The 16,033-nt window shown below is 42.3% G+C and overlaps 1 protein-coding gene across 5 annotated transcripts in view; it reads left to right on the top strand.

Annotated features, from left to right (window-relative positions):
* LOC137873996 (eukaryotic translation initiation factor 4 gamma 3-like) overlaps positions 1 to 15,761 on the top strand; it is a 47,439-nt gene extending 31,678 nt beyond the window's left edge. For all 5 annotated transcript variants that reach the window (XM_068712554.1, XM_068712556.1, XM_068712555.1 and 2 more), the window contains 19 exons: positions 983 to 1,138; positions 1,463 to 1,660; positions 2,397 to 2,543; positions 2,685 to 2,921; positions 4,450 to 4,554; positions 6,594 to 6,732; positions 7,036 to 7,157; positions 8,529 to 8,619; positions 9,428 to 9,545; positions 9,639 to 9,862; positions 10,530 to 10,642; positions 11,296 to 11,468; positions 12,243 to 12,368; positions 12,748 to 12,829; positions 13,220 to 13,318; positions 13,542 to 13,688; positions 13,900 to 13,981; positions 14,077 to 14,223; positions 14,740 to 15,761. In XM_068712554.1, the coding sequence (XP_068568655.1) occupies positions 983 to 1,138; positions 1,463 to 1,660; positions 2,397 to 2,543; positions 2,685 to 2,921; positions 4,450 to 4,554; positions 6,594 to 6,732; positions 7,036 to 7,157; positions 8,529 to 8,619; positions 9,428 to 9,545; positions 9,639 to 9,862; positions 10,530 to 10,642; positions 11,296 to 11,468; positions 12,243 to 12,368; positions 12,748 to 12,829; positions 13,220 to 13,318; positions 13,542 to 13,688; positions 13,900 to 13,981; positions 14,077 to 14,223; positions 14,740 to 14,921 (2,688 nt within the window). In that variant the 3' untranslated portion in view covers positions 14,922 to 15,761. The remainder of the gene's footprint in view (positions 1 to 982; positions 1,139 to 1,462; positions 1,661 to 2,396; positions 2,544 to 2,684; positions 2,922 to 4,449; positions 4,555 to 6,593; positions 6,733 to 7,035; positions 7,158 to 8,528; positions 8,620 to 9,427; positions 9,546 to 9,638; positions 9,863 to 10,529; positions 10,643 to 11,295; positions 11,469 to 12,242; positions 12,369 to 12,747; positions 12,830 to 13,219; positions 13,319 to 13,541; positions 13,689 to 13,899; positions 13,982 to 14,076; positions 14,224 to 14,739) is intronic.
* Positions 15,762 to 16,033: the final 272 nt, after the last annotated feature.

The raw sequence follows: 16,033 nt of genomic DNA, 5'->3' as shown, positions 1-16,033 counted from the left end.
CAGTGGGGAAAAAATGTAATAGATATGCCACGTCTTTCAAACTTTTGCGTAATGGTCTGAGGATAATGGGATATGATTTGAGGTGATTGGTTCCAGTTGGTTTCAGCCAAAGTCCATAAGTATTCAGTGGCTGATTCAACACAGAAAACCTCAGATATACCACTCCAAACACATCTGTACCATCGTCAGAGTCAAGATTTGTCTGATTTGGAATAAACACATAAGAGTGTTTCTGTTCTTCTGGACAATGCAGGGTCAGTTCAGATAGAGCAGATTTTATATTCTTTATTTTCTTATTTATTTCACAAAGTAATGTGGAGACTCTGGGCCTGTGTCCAGAAAGCATTTTTCATCTTCTTTTTTTCAACTGTTCCCAATGAGGAGAGAGCATATGCGGCCGCCTAGAGAGTTCCGCCTTTTTTTGTCCGGCCGCTTTGAGCGAGCACGTCCAGTTGAAAACCTCTGAACTTTTCAGAAAAGCACTGGTGACACGTCCCTGTAGAAAATAGAAGAGATGCTTGGCTGTGTATGTCTATCCTGAGCTTTATATGTTACGCAGACACTTACCAAATCTTAACACAGACCGAAAAGCCCATTTGTGGAAGCAGATCGGCCGGGCGTACACAGAATGTTGCTGGTGAGTGTTGTGCTAACGTTATGGCTGTCAGATCTAGCCGTGAAAAGCTCATCCATACAGAGTATGAGGGCAAGCATCCTCAGGTTAGTGCACTCCCCAAGTGCCTTGCAGGCACTTTTCTGCCATAAAAAGAGACAATATGGACACAGGCCCTCATTTGGCAGAGAATTGTTGTCTACACATGGCTCTTACAATTACAAGGAAGTGGCAGCTACCTTTTTTAAGTCATGTGTCTTTTTCAGTTTTTTTGTTATATTTTGTTGTTGGATAGACGATGTGTTGTGACTGACAACTTGTAGTGACAAGGAATATTGAGGCGTTGTATTCTTTTGATTGTGTTCACAGCTTATGAACATTGGGGCTCGGCGGCCTCCACCCAGGAAGATCATCATGAACGTGTCGGTTGATGACATTCAGCTGAAAAAATCTGAGAATGCCTGGAAACCTGGCATGAAGAGGGCGGAGGTCCTTGCAGACGATCCCGCAGTGCAAAACACACAGGTAAGGCCAAATATACACGCGTGCTTGTACACACAAACACACAGAAAAGATGACACAAGAGAGGAGTTTACCAAATTAAAATCCACTTGAGTGAAGAGCTTTACATTTTTGAAAATTGCAGAATCAATTGTCTGGTCTAACTCTGTAAAAATTAGAAAACAAAATGAGAGTTTAGTTATTATTTCTTAGTCAATGATTTGCTCTACTTCGGTTTGAAACAACTTCACTTAATAAATAGATGGTTATCATGGTTACCAATAATTACAAGCCGTAGTTTGTAAAATAATCTTCAAATAAAATGCTTGATTGACTGATTCTTCTCAGGAGCTCTTCAAGAAGGTCCGCAGCATCCTGAACAAGCTGACGCCTCAGAAGTTCAACCAGCTGATGAAACAGGTGACAGACCTGACCATCGACACAGAAGAGAGGCTCAAAGGGGTCATCGACCTGGTCTTTGAGAAGGCCATCGACGAGCCCAGCTTCTCCGTGGCCTACGGAAACATGTGCCGCTGCCTCGCCACGGTAAGCAGGCCGTCGTGTTGACATAAGGGTAGAGAAGCAGGCATGAGGTGAATGAATAATCTCACCTCAACTGTGGTTCATTCACGGCTCAGGAGTTCTAGCACAGCAATAAGTAAACTTTTCTGAAATCCACAGACGGTGCAGTTTCCTCTACGTGTGTGCTCCTTAATGAAACTAATCCAATTTACCTCTCAATATGCAGTCAACAGCTCTGACTAAATGTTTCAGCCACAAAAAGATCGATGGGTTCAGATTCATCACCGCGTCGATGCAACATAATGCTGTGCAATACAACACAGTTCAATAGAATGCGATGATATAGTGTGAACAATATCATTTTGTGATGAAATGGTAAAATGTGTTACACCCATAATCTATATTAGAGGGAGGAGAAAATCTTCTATTTAGATTGAATTTGTTTGTTGTAAAATATGAAATATGTCATCTCTTAAGGATTCCTTTAAATGGGTCACTATTCATTTAATATGCATTTCTGCAATAAGGAACAAAGAAACATCGCTATCAGTTGGTAACCCTAACTATACATTTAGCATACGTACAGGGCTTTATGGTAATAAGCCACACATGGAAATGTTAAGGGATGTGCTGGAGTTTCCTTCTGTGTGAGTTGCAGAAAACTCACATTCACACACTCAAACTTAAAGGTTTTGTTTGTCACCTAAGTTGTCTTAATATTTAATACTTTATCTACCGTGTCTACTGTTCCTCTGTGCAGCTCAAGGTGCCCATGACAGACAAACCCAACACCACAGTGAACTTCCGCAAGCTGCTGCTAAACCGCTGCCAGAAGGAGTTCGAGAAAGACAAGGTGGACGACGTGGTGTTTGAGAGGAAGCAGAAAGAGCTGGACTCTGCTGCATCGGTTTGTGCTCAATGAATTACTTTAGCGTGACACTGGATTCTGGCTGTGCCAAAGCATTTTTAGTGCGGAGGAGAGAATGAAACTCGAAGCAAAGACGTGTTGTGAGTGACTTTTGTTTGATTTTTCCATTGGTCCCCTCAGACGACAGAGCGCGAGCGGCTCCAGGAGGAGCTGGAGGATGCCAAGGACAAGGCGCGACGGCGCTCCATCGGCAACATCAGGTTCATCGGAGAGCTCTTCAAGCTCAAGATGCTGACGGAGGCCATCATGCACGACTGTGTTGTCAAGCTGCTCAAGAACCACGACGAGGAGTCCTTGGAGTGCCTTTGCAGGCTGCTCACCACCATCGGCAAGGACCTGGACTTTGAGAAGGCCAAGGTGAGGCGCAGAAGATTTATTAAGAGAGCTTAAGTAGCTAAAACGAATTCTACGTTTTGGGAAACACGCTTGTTATCGAGTTATGAGTGTTATATGAGAAGATTGATTCCACTCAGATACTGCCAGCAAGTTCGCTTAGCTTAGCATAAAGACAGGAAACGGGTACATCTTCCTGTAACAATTATAATGAAATATTATTATTTATTATACAATATAAAGAGTGGATATTTAACATATTTAGAGGCTCACTGTCACTCATCGGCAGGCCTGATGTTTTGTTTCTGAGCCAGCAAGTAAAACAAGTTTCACTGCAGCCAGAAGGTGAGCTGTTGATCAGCAGCCCTTTGATATGAGCACAGCATGTCGCTATGGCTCTGCTAAGATGCCACTAACGTAAATACCTGTAGAGTGCTGCAGGGATATTTTTGTAGGCCAACCTCGGGCATTAGCATTGCACTGGTTCCCTCGACAACAAGCCATGCTGCCATTTCACCTATTTACTACGAACTACGGGAGCTTGAGGAAGCTGTGGCAGCTCTTTACCATAATGACCCAAGTTGAGGTGGAAATTGATTTCCCTTTTTTTTTTTTAACATCATGGATTTAAATGAATTGTTAAAAGTGATTTATCGCCCAGCTTTAGGTATGAGAGGCATAAAAGAGAAGGCTGTGGTGAGATTAGGTCACACACTGGTCGGGCTTTCTTCAGTTCAAGAGACAGGAGAAAATGTTCATGTATGTTCTGAGGGAACATGAATATCCACACAGTGGATGCTCTGCTTTGACATCAGTGACACCCAGCTGGACACAGCGAGAGTCCTCAGATGCTTAAAGTGACACTAGACCTGAGGGCCTTTCTTTCTCTCTCGCTGCTGCACTGCAATGTGTGGTTTGATCCTCATCCTCTAGCAGTCACCCTGCACAAGGAAAGCCCTCTGACCAGCAGAGAGACTGATAGGAACTCAGCACAGCAACTTAATTCTGCTTTGTCTCACTTTCCGTCTGGTAAACTGTGTAAAAATCCTTCAGTAGCAATGTATAAAGCATAGTTTTAGATGTTAAAAATTCACCTTCAGGTGAGTTTCATCCTGTTTAATGTGGTGATTTTCTGAACATGGCCGTTTTAATGTCAGACCATTACAGTGAATTGGTTCTGTGCTTTCTGGGCTATTGCAGTTTTAGTTCTACCGTCTCCCAAATTGTTCCAATTTAATCTTGGGCGGTCCAGACGGCCTCTGCTCCGAGTAACAAACTGACCAATCAGTCAGTTTAGTGTAATAATGTGGAAATCCCTGAAACCCGCTGTCCATTAGATTCAATTGAGAAATTGAGAATATAACCTTCATGTCTGAAATTAACCTCTCTCTCTCTCTCTCTCTCTCTCTCTCTCTCTCTCTCTCTCTCTCTCTCTCTCTCTCTCTCTCTCTCTCTCTCTCTCTCTCTCTCTCTCTCTCTCTCTCTCTCTCTCTCTCTCTCTCTCTCTCTCTCTCTCTCTCTCTCTCTCTCTCTCTCTCTCTCTCTCCCTCAGCCACGGATGGATCAGTATTTCAATCAGATGGAAAAAATCGTCAAGGAGAGGAAGACGTCATCTCGGATACGCTTCATGCTGCAAGACATTATAGACCTCAGATTGGTGAGTGAGTGAGTGAGTGTGTGTGTGTGTGTGGTTTGTTTTGTGAGATATGTTAACAGATAGCACTGCATTAATAGAATACAACTTTCCCATATCGGTTTCCTATAATATTAAAACGCATTAATGGCACTAAACACAAATGTGTTCTGTACGTCTATTAATAGATTAAAATGGTGAATGAAAAAACAACAACAACAAACATCTTAAACTACCATTAACATATGATTGTGTTGATCTTTATTTTTTACACAGAACAGTTTATTGTGGAAAGTAAAGTGAACTGTCAACACAGTAAAATGTGATCATATATTATGCACACAGTTCTGTGTTTAGTATTGTTTTGCCAGTGGCTGTAAAACAGGAATCATCAGACATAGTGTGGATTAATCCATATCTACTGTATGTCGGTGTAAAATCAGATTAGGGCTGTTTAATATGACAAAAAACAAAAAACAATTCTCTATTTTAATCAATATCTTTCTCTGCAAAAAAATATTTACATATACAACGTCTCGCACCTGTAACTATACACAGTCATCTATGTTACATACATGAATGCTCAACTGCACACATATTGTGTCTGTTCAGTTTCAGCAGTTTGTTGTTTAGTTTATTGAACACAAATATATAGTTTGAGGGCACATGGATGTTTCCTGGGCTCCCACAGAAACAAACGAGGAGCAAAACGTCTTAACATGACAAGTGTTGTGTCCGTTTTTTTCCAACAGAGACATCTGCACTGTGATTCTCTCCTGCAGCAACTCTTACCTTACGCAAGCTGTTTGAATTAATGTCACTGTCTCCTGCAAGACGCTGGAAACACACATTTGAGCTAGGGATGCACCGATCCACGTTTTTCACTTCCGATACCGATACAGATATCTGAGGTTTAGTATCGGCCGATACCGATCTGATACCGATCTAATAGAGAAAAACAGTGCTGAATCGATTTAAAAAACGCAGCCGACGCTACGCGCCCCCAGGTTGTCCATCGCTTTTCTCATGTTGCTGGCGTTGTCCCTCAGAATCACGTGGATTTTGTTCTACGGAATTTGTCACTTGTCAAACATTTCCTTCAGGCTAGCTGCTATCGCTTCACTGGTGTGTGACCCACGAAAGTTTGTTGCATTTAACATTGCACTGTGTGGCACAAAAGTTTCATCCAGCCAGAGTGCTGTTAAACTTAAAAGTGACACAGGGGAAACGTCGGAGCTCCAGATGTCTGTCGTGAAACTTATCGATTTGACATCTTTTATCTCCTTCAATATGTGTTTGCACACTTTACCGTGCAGTTCAGGTAGCGCCGTCTCCGACAAATATTTTCGGCTTACCATGTCGTAGCGTGGTTCCAGGTGGTTAACTAGCAGCCGGAATCCCTTATCCCCGACAACTGAGAGCGGCTGCCCGGTTCCAGATGGCTGATCCTTTCGCTCGCTCCATTTTGAAAACAATCTATGCGGCCAGTTCGCTAGCGCATGACGTTACGCAGAGCACAACGCATATAATTGGACTGAATAGATTTGCCTTTATGGATCGGTCACATTGTCACCGATACCCGATCTAGAATTTTTTCCTATATCGGGACCGATACAGATATTGATATCGGATCGGTGCATCTCTAATTTGAGCCCGGCCATGCTGCGCTCTTGTCAAATGTCAAATTAAAATTAGCACGGCTACTTGGGCTGCGCATTGAATAAAAACAGTGTATAAAAACAAAAACGGCATGTTCAGCATCGTGGAATGAAACTAATATTAATGCAACAAATGAAGGGTCGTAATGAAAGTTGAAACTGAGTTAGACGATCATAACTGACAGTCTTTGAATATTCCTCTTCGCTTAAAAAACGTCTTGTATCTGAACTGATGCATCTGCTTTGATAAAACCCTCCGATACTCTGAAGATTTGCAATTTGCAATAATCTGGACTTTCATTTGAAACGGCTCGGCTCAAGTAAAAGAAATCCGTGACAAACTGCTGAAGACACTACCTCACGTGTCAGTTCTGAGGTCATTTGTGGTTCTCGTTATTCCTCCAGCACAACTGGGTGTCCAGGAGAGCCGACCAGGGCCCAAAAACCATCGAGCAGATCCACAAGGAGGCAAAGATTGAAGAGCAGGAGGAGCAGAGGAAAGTGCACCAGCAAATGCTCTCCAAGGACAGCAAGAGACGGCCAGGTCAGACCCGCGGTCTAAATCCTCTTTAGGGCTTACAGTCGGCACAGCGACAGTGATTCAGGAAGCCTGCAAGCATAGTGAGAGATTTCCTGTCCTTACGGCCTGCAGAGATGCTATTGTGCCCAACAGCAGACAGGAGGCCCCAGTCCCTCCCATCTGTTAGCTGACCTTTCATTTTTCATCATGTACAGCGCAAAACGGTCAAAAATGTCACTTTGTCAGCTTTCGCTGTCCACTCAATGAATGAAATACCATTAGATTTCCCCTGAATGCGTGTGTGTGTTTGTCTCGTTGGCCTCGTAGATCCCAGAGAGCAAAGAGAGCAGAGAGATCAGCGCGTGCAGAGAGAAGAGACCTGGAACACTGTGCCCATGACGAAGAACAGCAGGACCATCGACCCCACCAAGATTCCAAAGATCTCCAAGGTGAGACCTGCTGCTGCCTTTTGCATATGAACCAAGCAAGTGCTACAATACAGGGGGGGGGTTCTACTCTCATCACGATTTGTACATGCTTCCTTGATGCCTTTCCTCGCCTTTTTTCTTCGCATCTTAGTCCCTCCCACTGAGACATGTGAGCGGTGGAGACGAGAAAACGGGCATTTAACTAAATAAGACGTCTGCTTCAGAGCGAGTGTTGTTTTGTTATACCGCTTTATTTTATGATCTCTGTCAGAAGAACAATGTTCATGACAACTTATATATTTACTTTTAATTCTAATTCATAATGTGACAAAAATATGCCACGCCTCTTTTATATGTCTCGGCTGCCAAAAGACTTGTGTAAAGTGTACACAAGTGCATCTTCGCTCATGGCCGCTCCGGCAAGCCTCCTATCTCTTTGAGATGCAGTTTAGGAATTGAGACAAGGATGTAAAAATAGAGAATTGAGAGATGGATGGAGTAGGGACCAACTCACCTCTGCTTTGACTCCTTTTCACTTTGATATATCAAGGAGAATCCCAACAACCACTGATTAGAAACTGATTAAGTGTCCATACTGGGGCTTTCACCGTTCCAGTGTTTTGTATTTTCCAAGTCTGATAGTGTGTGATGACTCTACAGGCTGCTTTGTCTTGGTTGAATATTGTCAGGTCTGCACTGTAATTTTGATAAATCGCTGAGGTCGTTCTTCCTGTCGGGACAAGTTTGTCTCTCGTTCATTCAGTGTTTTTCCTCGTCAGTCAGAAGCTCTTCCACCGGTGGTGGTTGTTCTTTCAGTAGAATGTGTTTCTGGACACAGCAGACGTTTACGCAGCTCCAAGAGAAATCCTGTGTTTCATCATGTGTACTTATTCACTGGCCCTGTCCTCTTGTGATCCACATCATGGTGGTGGATGTTCAGTAACACTCAGTCCCCCTGTTGGACCCACGAGGTACTGCCTTGTAAAAAAGAAAACAAGTTCCCCCTGCAGGAGGAATTTTGCCATGTTCTTGGTGTCAGGTACACTACAAGAACAGTCATTTTACTAATCCTACATAAACTGGTCTCAGACTACAGAAGACTTTAGTAAACAAAAAGTAAGCATGATTAGTGTGCAAGCAATCTGCATGTATCAGGGAGGGCTTTGTCAGCAGATTGTTACTGTTATATGACACAAGCATATTAGTATCTACGCTGATTGATGTGTGTTATTTCTGGCAGCTCGGAGCGTTAAACGGACAATCAAAATGTACCTGCAGGTTTAAGTCTAATTCATTTATCTTGTCTCAAATTGTGTCCTCGTTTGCCTTTTTTGCTTTTGATGTTTTCCATGTGTGCTTGCAGCCTGTTCTTAAATTATTCTCTTTCTGCAGCCTCAAATGGATGAGAAGATCCAGCTGGGCCCCCGGGCTCAAGTCACGTGGGTGAAGGGCAGCAGTGGAGGAGCCAAGGCCAGTGACTCAGGTAAGAAAACATGTAGTAACTGATCCAAGGCCACAGTGGGACGGAACATTGCATGAGCAGGAGTTATATTGTACAGACCCGAAGTGACAGGGAAAAATATGTGTTTATTACACAGGAAAGCACATCTCATCTTGTGTTTAAGAGGCCAGTTCAAAGAAGCAAAACATTGAAAGAGCCTCAGAGGTGGAGCCCTCTCTGCCTCTCTGTCTCTCTCGCTCTCTGTGTGTGTGTGTGTGTGTGTGTGTGTGCGCGTGCGCGCCTCCGCTCAGATTTGACTTAATGACTGGATGATTACTTAGTATTTTGGTTGTAACGATCGTTAACTTCTTTGAAATAATAGTAATTAGTCATTATAGTTCCAACTTGATTGGATGGCATGAGGTGAGATTTCTTAACCTTAACACACCACATCATCTGTGCTTTGTAACCGGCCCAAACTCGAGATTGTAGCTTGAACTTGCCTAAATGTCCCATGGTTAAGGTGTCAGTATGCCTTAAGACACGACCATGAAGACAGAAATGTTGATAGCTGTTCTAAGCGGCCAGTTTTGCATTTAAGAAAGTTACAGAAATTGTCCAAACAATTTCCGATGTTGATCAAATATCCGTTTAGCACCTCTGTTGATGTTTACTGATGCTTTTAGTTTGATCCTGAAGCTCACTAGAGATTGTTTTTGCTATTGATCAGCATTGAATTTTGTATTTTATTTCCCTCTTGATACTGCAAACAGCTAAACTCTATTGATCCTTGAGCATTGCCCTTCATTTTTTGGTCATTTATGTCTTCTAACCTTTCTGTCCATAACAGAACTATCACGGACAGCTGGCCTCAATCGTTACTCTGCACTGCAATCGACGCCTTCTCCTCAGCCCTCCACCACTCCTCCACAGAACCCAGACTTTGACTCCAGGAGAACCCTGGGAAGGTAAAGAACAGCACCATGTGCTTCTGCTAGTTACTCTCTCATTTTCAAACATCCTGATTGACTCACGTTTTGTTTTTTTTCTTCTTCTGGCAGTCGTAACAGTGCGGCGAGAGAACGCAGTGAGAAGCTGGTGATCTCTGCCCCTCCGTCGTCACGGCCCGGACCGTTCACCAGGGGGGGCAGTTCGATGGAGCTGCTGGAGGGTCAAACCCCCGAGGATCCGCGGAGAGACCGGGAGCGAGAGGGAGCCGAGCCCCGCAGACAGAGTGTCACCGAGGACAAAACAGAGCTGGAGCGCAGCCGAGTCAGGGAACCTGGTAAGACACACAGCGCTGCACTACACTGGACTTACATTGAATCATATTTGAATCTAAACTGTCTCTAGTGGCACCACACGGATGTTCTGGTTCTGAGATTTAAGCCATGAACTAGTTTGGTTTGGCATCAGATATCCTGGATACAGTTTTTACACTATTGATGCACCATTAATGACATCAGAAAACATAAATATCTTAACTCTTACCCCCTTTACATGTATTGTATATTGTTTGTCTTTGTATTACATGTGTTAATCAATTTATATTTATATATCTGGCCACTAAATATTGGACCAGTTAATGTATTCTACCCGGTCAATTTGTTTTGGTAGAATTTGTGATCTTTGGGGGTTAATGCCCTTGCATCTCATTTTATTGCTGTAAAACTGTAAAAGGGTCTAATCCAGATATCAATGCATACTTTTTTAATTAGCTTGGGCTGTAATGCTGTTTGTGTGTCTTCTTTTAGTTTAGTCAGTGAATATTATATTCTTAGATAAGCTGTCCCATAAAACATAAATCTAGATTAAAAAAGATTGTACCTTTTTGAAAAAGGTATAATAAATTAAAGATGTTAAGCAAAGTATATGTATTGAATCAGAGTAGACCAAACATGGATTTTCATGCAGACAGACACTGTTGTGACTGTTGTTGTTAACGTCGACAGTGAAACCTGAGCCAGTGGTCCAGACCCCGGAAAGACCTCCTATGTCTGAGGAGGAGACAGAGAGGAAGTCCAAGTCCATCATCGACGAGTTCTTGCACATTAATGACTACAAGGTACTGAGATCCACAAGAAGATCAACAGTAGATGCATCAGTATTTTCAGTATTTGTTTCTGTAAAAACCGAGGTGGGGTTGTATGAGTTTGTTATCCGTAGTCAGTGTTTTACCTGCAGTAGATAACGGTCAGCACATCCCAGATTGGAGAAACAGACAGGAGTATGTTCAGGGAAACTAAGCAATGTACTGCTGTGGACGGGGGCAGCGGCAAAACGTATTTTAACCACCTAAAAGAAAACCAATGTTAGTTTAAGTGTACGCTATGTTCCGAATATTTCACCGCTTTACCTTGCTGTAAGACAACCCTTCCCAACGTGGGCCTGAAGCTGTTACATCCATCTACTGTATGTTCTCTTCAAAGCCACAAGACTCCTTTTGACAAAAACAGTTATTTTACCTCGTAGAATACAAGTTGCAGGTAAGTATTGCTGCTGCTGCTGCTGCTACGCGTTAAACCCCACTTCAAAAAAATCTAAGCTGTCCCTCTTTAATGTGCTGCTCTTTAATGACGACGTTGATAATATTAGAACCACAGCTTTAATCGTCGTACTTTAACCACTGTCCATGCGACAACAACTCATAGAATTCAAATGCAATGTCCTGTTCTCTCACTAGCTTCAGTCTTGATCATAGTTTCTGTTTTTCTGCAGGAGGCGGTTCAGTGTGTGGACGAGCTCGACCTGGGCTCTCAGTTGCACATCTTTGTGCGTGTCGGAGTAGACTCGACCCTGGAGCGCAGTCAGATAACCCGGGACCACATGGGCCAGCTCCTCTTCCAGCTGGTGCAGCAGGGCATCCTGCCCAAACCTCAGTTCTACAAAGGGTCGGTTCACCCACTTTGTTTAATGCACTCAGCCTTAAAACCAGGCAACCGACTGTGCCTGCTTTTTGTTATTGTGACTGCCGTGTTCCCATAAAGTGGAACTATTGATTGAGACAGTTTCTTATTCTAAAATGTCCCCATCTAATGATTTGGGGGTTTGTTTATTGGCATCCCCATGAGTTGTTGCAGTGTTATCCACAGATATACCCAGAATATTATTTCTAGTTCTCCAGAGTTTCTTACTGTTATACTTACTTTACTTGGTTTCTCAGTATTGCTCCCAATCAGCTGCATCACCAGACTTCATGGCCACCTTTTGTTGTCTCTTCCCTTAATTGTTGCTTTTGGCATTCTGTTCTTCGTCCAGCCAAGAAGCTTTTCTTTCTTTAACTGTAAATATTCTAATGAACAAATGCCTATCAGCCAGATTTTAACTCAGCTCAAGGATTTCTCTTAAGTTATCCATTGTTACAAACTAGTATCTTGTTTGTATTGTTGTTGCTCATGAGACTCAAAAGGGAAACCTAAAATAATGCTAAGTAGGAATAAAGAATGAAGAGGAAGTGTATTTCTTCTTGTCCGAGGGACATTTTTCTGGTCCATAATGAATACAATTAAAACTGAATTTGAGTTTAAATCTATTTTTTGTTGGTGCTTAAATATTGTTTGTACATGTATATGTGTGAGTCTAGTTTGTCACCTTCCAGAGGAACAATTACATCATTGTTGTATGTTGCTTCCTAACCACCGCTTTGTCTTTTTTTGTGTTCTCAGGTTTGCAGACATGCTAGAACAAGCAGATGACATGGCCATCGACATTCCCCACATCTGGCTGTACCTGGCCGAGCTGCTCAGCCCGGTGCTGAAGGAAGGGGGCTTCTCTATGAGAGAGCTCTTTAGGTACGACGCCCGCCAGTCACTGCATACTGGAGCAGAAAACATTAAAAAAATAATGTCAAATTTGATGTTTGCTCAGAATATATCAGACCAATTGCGATGTGTTGGCTTTGTGTGCACAGATAAAATTTTTGTTCACCACCACAGAACAACATTTTGATCAATATTTTTCTTGATGAACATAATTACATGTTGTTCTTCAGGCAACATTTTTCTAGTTAATGTTCCTCTTCTCTGTTCTCATATCCTGGATTAATTTGAGGCTTTACTAAAGTCTAAGATACATGGAGGAAACTTTAACGGGCCCTTATGGCCGCAAAGGAAATTGTCTTAAGTGTTTCATTGTGTTATTAAACTTCTCCATTCATCTGTTTGTTCACAGTGAATTAAGCAAACCTTTGCTTCCTGTGGGAAGAGCTGGGATCTTAATCTCTGAAATACTGCACATACTATGCAAACAAACGGTAAGCAACTCGTTCAATCTACAATTGAGTAATAAAGTTACCTGCTCTTATTATAAAGCCAGTGGACTTTAATCAATAGCTCCATTGTAGTTGTACACGGTAATAGATGATGTTCACTTAAAAGACTTGGTTTTATTGGTGATATTTTGGTGAAATGGATTTGAATGTAAAAGCCAAGAGTAAGGACAAAAAGAATGCACTTTCATTATTGCTCTACAATTGATTTTTCGCATTTATTTACTACATGAATCAAATCATGGACATTGTTGATTTGTAGCTAATTTTGGCTGAATCGGCTCGTTAAAATCTTTTCACCTGGAGGCCAGAGAGAAAAAAAACAAGATATATCAGAGAAGAGAGGTGCAATGTTGTCTCCTCTTGTCTCCACAGAGCCATAGGACTGTGGGTTCTTTGTGGAGGGAAAATGGCCTCAACTGGACCGACTTCCTGCCAGAGGAAGAGGACATCCAGGCTTTCATCTCACAACAGGTTTGTGATAAAGGCCTCCGCTCAAATCTAGAATATCAACATTGTAGGAAATCTCAGTCACCAACAATTGGTTTTCTTGATACGAATGTAAGACAAAAAGTAAACAGAGAGCACGTTATCCTCTGACTCCCTCCTCACTCTTTCTTTTTCCCCATTTCATCATCTACCTCTTCTATTGTCACCTCCCCATCGTGTCCATGTCCTCTCGTCTCGATGCGACCAGAAACTCCAGTTCGTTCTGTCGGACGGCTCCAGTCCCGAGGCGGCTCTGTCCAAAAAGATCTTGTCTCCTGAGGAGCTGAGCCAGCAGCTGGAGAAACTCCTCCTGGAGGACATGGCCAGCGACGAGCAGATCTTTGACTGGGTGGAGGTATGAGAAGTGACACATTTCTTAGAGGAACAACCATTAAACTCTGCAAGCCAGTGGCTTAAAACATTTAATAATGATATAACAAAACAACAACTTAAAGTTGTTTCCTGTTATTTTGTAGCATAACTGCTAAGACCTGTTGAACCATGTGAAATTGATATGTTGTGTGTGTGTGTGTTTTTCCCCTCCTCCTCTGTGCTCTATTTCCCAGGCAACCCTGGATGAATCTCAGATGAGCTCGTCTCCCTTCCTGAGGGCTTTGATGACAGCTGTGTGTAAGGCAGCAGTGAAAGGTAAGCACTCCGCCACCTGGAGGAGAAACTCTGTTCTGCTGAAATGCCATCACTGATTTAATATCATTCACTCTCCGTCCTGCTTTACCGAACAGATGATAACACCAACTGTCGAGTGGACACGGCCATCATCCAGTGGAGATTGCCTGTATTACTCAAGTACCTTAACTCAGACACTGAGCGACAGCTGCAAGCACTTTATGCACTTCAGGCGCTGATCGTCGCCCTCGATCAGCCTCCAAGTAAGTGCTGCATCTCAGTTTCATTAGGAGAAGGTGGGAGGAGAGAACTGTGATTTATCAGAGAAGACATAAATCATTTTAACCAATTTTATTGCAGAAAATATAATCTCAGCACAAGGTCTGTTTAGTAGCAGGTCTGAAGCTATCGATCATTTCACATGATCTTCATCAGCAGATGGAGTTTGCCCAGTTCTAATGGAATTACAGATGCTCAAATTAAAAAATGTCCTGAGCACGTAGAGGACTGCTCGTCCGTATCGGATTAAAAGTTCAGATTCAATTCATTCTTGACCTGGAGAAGGTAGTTTACAAATGTTTGAATGTTCAACTAGATATTCAGATTATTCTAATCTGTAACATTAAAGCTTTGGTAGGTAACATTAGAGAAATCAGCAAGAGAAAGCTACATTTAAAAAAAAAGTATCAAACAGAAAAACACAGCAGGACAGAAAGTTCTTTCACTTGATAAATCCTTGTCGGAGCCGAAGCAATGACTGATGCGTCTTTGTCTTCCAGACCTTCTCCGGATGTTCTTTGACTGTCTGTATGATGAGGATGTGATCTCGGAGGACGCTTTCTACAAGTGGGAGACGAGCAAAGACCCTGCCGAGCAGCAGGGTAAAGGTGTGGCCCTCAAGTCTGTCACGGCTTTCTTCACCTGGCTGCGGGAGGCGGAGGAGGAGTCGGAAGACAATTGACAAGGGAGACACTCTGGGGAGGCGACGTAGTAGAACTGCATCCTTACAACAGAACAAACAAACATTCAAAATGGGTGTGTGGGCAGGACAACATGTTTTACGGCTGGAATTTTTTTCTGCGGTACGGTTCGGAAAACATGCCGCCATTTTGAGTTTGGATTCCAACGGTGGAAGCACTAAATACCTGTATTATACATAGAAAATATTTTTGTTTTAAATTTTAACTTACTTTTGTTTTGTTACTTTTTAAGAAGAGACTTAAAAGCTACATAGGTTCTGGACTCTTTAATTTATTATTTTTTTAAGGACTGCAAATATGAAAGTTATTTAACATTTGCAGATGCTCACAAATGAGAACAGAAATAACAATATAATTAATTATAATAACAAAATAATAATTGTGAAATAAATAGCCTCCCTGGATTCCACACTGTTTGGTTTAAAACAGGGTAAAACAAAGTTATTTTGGGATGAAGGGGAAGCAGAGATAAAAAGGAGAGGATGCACACAAACTATTAACGTTGTCCGTGTATGACGTTTTGAGGTCAAAGGTTATCTCCTAATAACCAGAAGGAGTTTCCCTCAGCCTTGGCTAGCTCTACGTTGATATGTACATACGCCTCGTGAGAGGCAGAGGTATGCATTCGAGAAGCGATGCAAGTCAGTCCACAGAACTGTCAAAACAAATGCAGATGAACAAACCGGAATTGAAATGAAACGAGCAAAAAATTGCAACATTAAAAAGCAAATGGCCAAGATCGCTGAACGTGAAATGCTTGTAATACTTCAGACCTACAGAGCAGATTAAAGCTTGTAAATACATTAAAGACAAAAAAGGTATTTAAAATTGCTCATTGTCATGATTTGTTTGGTTGGTGTTTGAAGATGAGGGTTGCCAGATTTGTTTCTTTTGGAAGTGTGTGTGTTCCGTTTTCCCGTTTTTCGGGTAACACCTCAGCATCTTCAGAGGAGCAGCTGTATGATGCGGCCCCAAGAGCAGCTGGAGTCACTGATTTGTTCTGCTGAGACAATTAAAGCATCGACAAACATTATTAATTAACTCCCAACTTGTGCCTTTTGGCTTTGAAATAGTTGCAGCAGGTCCTTTCTCT

The sequence above is a fragment of the Cebidichthys violaceus genome, unplaced genomic scaffold (genome assembly GCF_023349555.1).
Source record: "Cebidichthys violaceus isolate CVI_PGR_0920_01 unplaced genomic scaffold, fCebVio1.0.p SCAF_17, whole genome shotgun sequence".
NCBI classification, from domain to species: Eukaryota; Metazoa; Chordata; class Actinopteri; order Perciformes; family Stichaeidae; genus Cebidichthys; species Cebidichthys violaceus.
This window is presented reverse-complemented; position numbering and strand designations above follow the sequence as displayed.